The sequence below is a fragment of the Coregonus clupeaformis genome, chromosome 23 (genome assembly GCF_020615455.1).
Source record: "Coregonus clupeaformis isolate EN_2021a chromosome 23, ASM2061545v1, whole genome shotgun sequence".
Classification (NCBI taxonomy): Eukaryota; Metazoa; Chordata; class Actinopteri; order Salmoniformes; family Salmonidae; genus Coregonus; species Coregonus clupeaformis.
Window position 1 is genome coordinate 46,496,337 of NC_059214.1, and position 4,630 is coordinate 46,500,966.

At 42.2% G+C, this 4,630-nt stretch overlaps 1 protein-coding gene across 1 annotated transcript in view; it reads left to right on the forward strand.

The window, feature by feature from the left end:
• The first annotated feature begins 224 nt into the window (after positions 1 to 224).
• Positions 225 to 4,630, forward strand: part of LOC121536200 (titin) — a 6,891-nt gene continuing 2,485 nt past the window's right edge. The window contains exons 1-2 of the mRNA XM_041843474.2: positions 225 to 261; positions 3,483 to 4,630. The exon at positions 3,483 to 4,630 is cut by the window's right edge and continues 691 nt beyond it. Of these exons, the coding sequence (XP_041699408.2) occupies positions 225 to 261; positions 3,483 to 4,630 (1,185 nt within the window). The remainder of the gene's footprint in view (positions 262 to 3,482) is intronic.

Consider the following 4,630-nt stretch of genomic DNA (forward strand, 5'->3'; position numbering starts at 1 on the left):
TAGGGTCAGGAGAGCTCATAACAAGCTTATACAGAGACAGACACCAGAAAGCAGACAGTTGGATCCGTTACCTAGACTACATTCACAGGTAAGGCAAAAACAGCAAAGCATTGAATTATTTATTTTGTATTATTCACAAAGAGTAAGGTTGGTGATTTGTTAGACAGTTGGGTCTTGGGTATTCAGTGTTTTAAGTAGTCATTTCTCTCCCTCTCTAGATGAAGATGAAGATTCTGGTCTTACTGTTGTTGAGTCTAACAGGTAAGGTGTCTCAGTGAGTGTTCCAGAAAGATTTCTAAGTTCTCTCCCAAAGTTCTCTTCTCTTTTTTTTCCGAAAGAATGGTAGGCTGAAGGGTTGTACATGAAGCCTAACGCATGATACAGCACTCACCCAAATACAGTGGGGAAAAAAAGATTTAGTCAGCCACCAATTGTGCAAGTTCTCCCACTTAAAAAGATGAGAGAGGCCTGTAATTTTCATTATAGGTACACGTCAACTATGACAGACAAAATGAGAGAAAAAAATCCAGAAAATCACATTGTAGGATTTTTAATGAATTTATTTGCAAATTATGGTGGAAAATAAGTATTTGGTCAATAACAAAAGTTTCTCAATACTTTGTTATATACCCTTTGTTGGCAATGACACAGGTCAAACGTTTTCTGTAAGTCTTCACAAGGTTTTCACACACTGTTGCTGGTATTCTGGCCCATTCCTCCATGCAGATCTCCTATAGAGCAGTGATGTTTTGGGGCTGTCGCTGGGCAACACAGACTTTCAACTCCCTCCAAAGATTTTCTATGGGGTTGAGATCTGGAGACTGGCTAGGCCACTCCAGGACCTTGAAATGCTTCTTACGAAGCCACTCCTTCATTGCCCGGGCGGTGTGTTTGGGATCATTGTCATGCTGAAAGACCCAGCCACGTTTCATCTTCAATGCCCTTGCTGATGGAAGGAGGTTTTAACTCAAAATCTCATGATACATGGCCCCATTCATTCTTTCCTTTACACGGATCAGTCGTCCTGGTCCCTTTGCAGAAAAACAGCCCCAAAGCATGATGTTTCCACCCCCATGCTTCACAGTAGGTATGGTGTTTTCTTTGGATGCAACTCAGCATTCTTTGTCCTCCAAACACGACGAGTTGAGTTTTTACCAAAAAGTTATATTTTGGTTTCATCTGACCATATGACATTCTCCCAATCCTCTTCTGGATCATCCAAATGCACTCTAGCAAACTTCAGACGGGCCTGGACATGTACTGGCTTAAGCAGGGGGACACGTCTGGCACTGCAGGATTTGAGACCCTGGCGGCGTAGTGTGTTACTGATGGTAGGCTTTGTTACTTTGGTCCCAGCTCTCTGCAGGTCATTCACTAGGTCCCCCTGTGTGGTTCTGGGATTTTTGCTCACCGTTCTTGTGATCATTTTGACCCCACGGGTGAGATCTTGCGTGGAGCCCCAGATCGAGGGAGATTATCAGTGGTCTTGTATGTCTTCCATTTCCTAATAATTGCTCCCACAGTTGATTTCTTCAAACCAAGCTGCTTACCTATTGCAGATTCAGTCTTCCCAGCCTGGTGCAAGTCTACAATTTTTTTCTGGTGTCCTTTGACAGCTCTTTGGTCTTGGCCATAGTGGAGTTTGGAGTGTGACTGTTTGAGGTTGTGGACAGGTGTCTTTTATACTGATAACAAGTTCAAACAGGTGCCATTAATACAGGTAACGAGTGGAGGACAGAGGAGCCTCTTAAAGAAGAAGTTACAGGTCTGTGAGAGCCAGAAATCTTGCTTGTTTGTAGGTGACCAAATACTTTTTTTCCATCATAATTTGCAAATAAATTCATTAAAAATCCTACAATGTGATTTTCTGGATTTTTTTTCTCAATTTGTCTGTCATAGTTGACGTGTACCTATGATGAAAATTACAGGCCTCTCTCATCTTTTTAAGTGGGAGAACTTGCACAATTGGTGGCTGACTAAATACATTCTTTCCCCACTGTATTTTCTTGTCAATATTCAGAAAAAATATTTTCATCACTGTTCTGCAACATATGCTTAAACAATTGAAGTGTTTGCTGTTGTAGTCCTGAGGGATAATGTTTTCTTTATAAATGTGGTTTTATGTTCTACATCTACAAAAGCACGGCATAATGCTATCGAAATTAGCCCTGGAGCATTTAATAGTGCTAGAAAACAATACAAAAATACGTTTGGAGATTTGTATTACACATTTGAATGACCTAATGTTAGCATTAAACAATCAAGGACTTTAAACACTTGTTGGACAATAATTGTAAAAATTAAATGCCTTTTATGGTGTCTGGTGGAGTTTACATAAATCCAGTTAGTTGGGAGGTTATTCCTTTACATGGAACAACCTCCAGTTAGTTAGGAGGTTGTTTCTTTACATGGAACAACCTCCAGTTAGTTGGGAGGTTGTTCCTTTACATAGTGTGATAGCGGATACTTTGTTCTATCAAAATATACACTACCAGTCAAAATTTTGGACACACCTACAAAGCTGTCAAGTTTGGAGAGTGTGCAAAGCTGTCATCAAGGCAAAGGGTGGCTATTTGAAGAATCTCAAATATAAAATACATATATATTTGGTTACTACATGATTCCATGTGTGTTATTTCATAGTTTTGATGTCTTCACTATTATTCTACAATGTAGAAAATAGTAAAAATAAAGAAAAACCCTTGAATGAGTAGATGTGTCCAAACTTTTGACTGGTACTGTATATTTAAAATGTTGTTAATATTAAGGCAAATATTTGAGATTGTCCCATCTTTCAAGAGTCCCTGAGTTCTTAAACAGCAGCATTTTCTCTCATCCTCATGGCAAAATGTGTAAAATAGCATGAGATTAGCTGGGAATTTGCGTGGGCCCCGCGAAACTGCCCTACCTCACTGCATTTCTTCCTTGATTTTTATAGCTCTCCCTCTGCTCTAGTGCATATTGTTGTGTACATTTTGTTTGCAATACCAGAACTGTTTATTTTAGGGCCCACTCTAGCTAATATACATTATTATTGTGATATACAGTACTTGAGGGGCTGGAATGTGATGGTCTTAGCAAAATAATAACTTAATAATGACTATTCCTCTTTTCAAATCTTTTTTTTTTAAGTCGAAGACTGTGGCTGAAGTGAAAGTTACATAATTAAAGTGTCACTGTTCTCTGTGACTCTGTGATCAAACCTCAATCTCTATGTATGACTCTGTTGTCTAGGCTCATATCAGCGTCACATGTCCCCTTACCATTACCTGATTATCCTTTAACATTTAGTTATCTCTGTGATTCAATACTGAAATGCACTACTGTATACCTGGGATCAGAGTTACTCAATTCCTGAATCTCAAATCATTCCATGTTTTCTACAAAGTGCATTATTTTTGTCCAGGGCCATTTAAAAACGCTGCACCTATTGCACTGGTTAAAATGGGTAATGGCACTTGTGATTTGTCTCTATTTCTCAGTGGCTCTGGGGAGACCGCATGGAGTCATGGATGAATGGAAACCAGCTTTGCCCCAGAGAGAGATCTACCCAGTCCTGCGAGACCAGAAAAAACCTGCTGGCTGGAACACCGAGGCGATTGTAAAACAAACCCAGCTTAGTTCTGTGGTGGAGGAGAAACCTGATGAACTGAGCCCCCTGGTGCTGGAGAAACCAGAAGAGCTGAGCCCCCTGGTGCGGAAGAATCTAATGGAACCCAGCCTAGATGTGCAGGTGATTCCAGTAAGACATGAAAAGCCAGCTGAATTGATGCCAGTGGTTCAGGAGAAACCAGAGACAGAAGACACTGTGGAGCTGGAGAAACCAGTAGAGAAAGCCCAGGAGAAACCAGTAGAGAAAGCCCAGGAGAAACCAGTAGAGAAATCCCAGGAGAAACCAGTAGAGAAAGCCCAGGAGGATGCAAAAGAGCTGAGCCCTCCAGTGCAGGACAAACTAGAAGAGAAAGCCCAGGATAAACTAGAAGAACTGAGCCCTGTCGCGCAGGAGAAACTAAAAGAGAAAGCCCAGGAGAAACCAGAAGAACTGAGCCCTGTCGCGCAGGAGAAACCAGAAGAACTGAGCCCTGTCGCTCAGGAGAAACCAGAAGAAATTAGCCCTGTCGCGCAGGAGAAACCAGAAGCACTGAGCCCTGTCGATCAGGAGAAACCAGAAGCACTGAGCCCTGTCGATCAGGAGAAACCAGAAGAACTGAGCCCTGTCGAACAGGAGAAACCAGGGGAAGATGTGGCCCCTGTGGAGTTGGTGGAGGTGGGCCCAGCAGCAGAGGAAGAGGCTCAGCCTGAGCAGGAGATGGAGGCTGAGATGGAAGAGGATCTACTTCGGATGGAAGATCCCGAGATGGGGAAAGCAGAGATGGAAGAAGCAGAGATGGGGTTAAAGATGGAACAACTAGAGATGGAAGAACTAGCAATGGGGGAACTAGAGATGGAAGAAAAAGAAATGGAAGAACCAGAAATTGAGAAAAAAGAGATAGAAGAACCAAAGATGGAGGAGCCAGAAGTACAGATGGAACCTGAAGTAGAAATGGAGCCAGAGGGGGAGATGGCGCTTGCAATGGACGAGGGACTCACACACCAAGAGGAGGGCCCTCTTATGGAGGGTGAATATGTG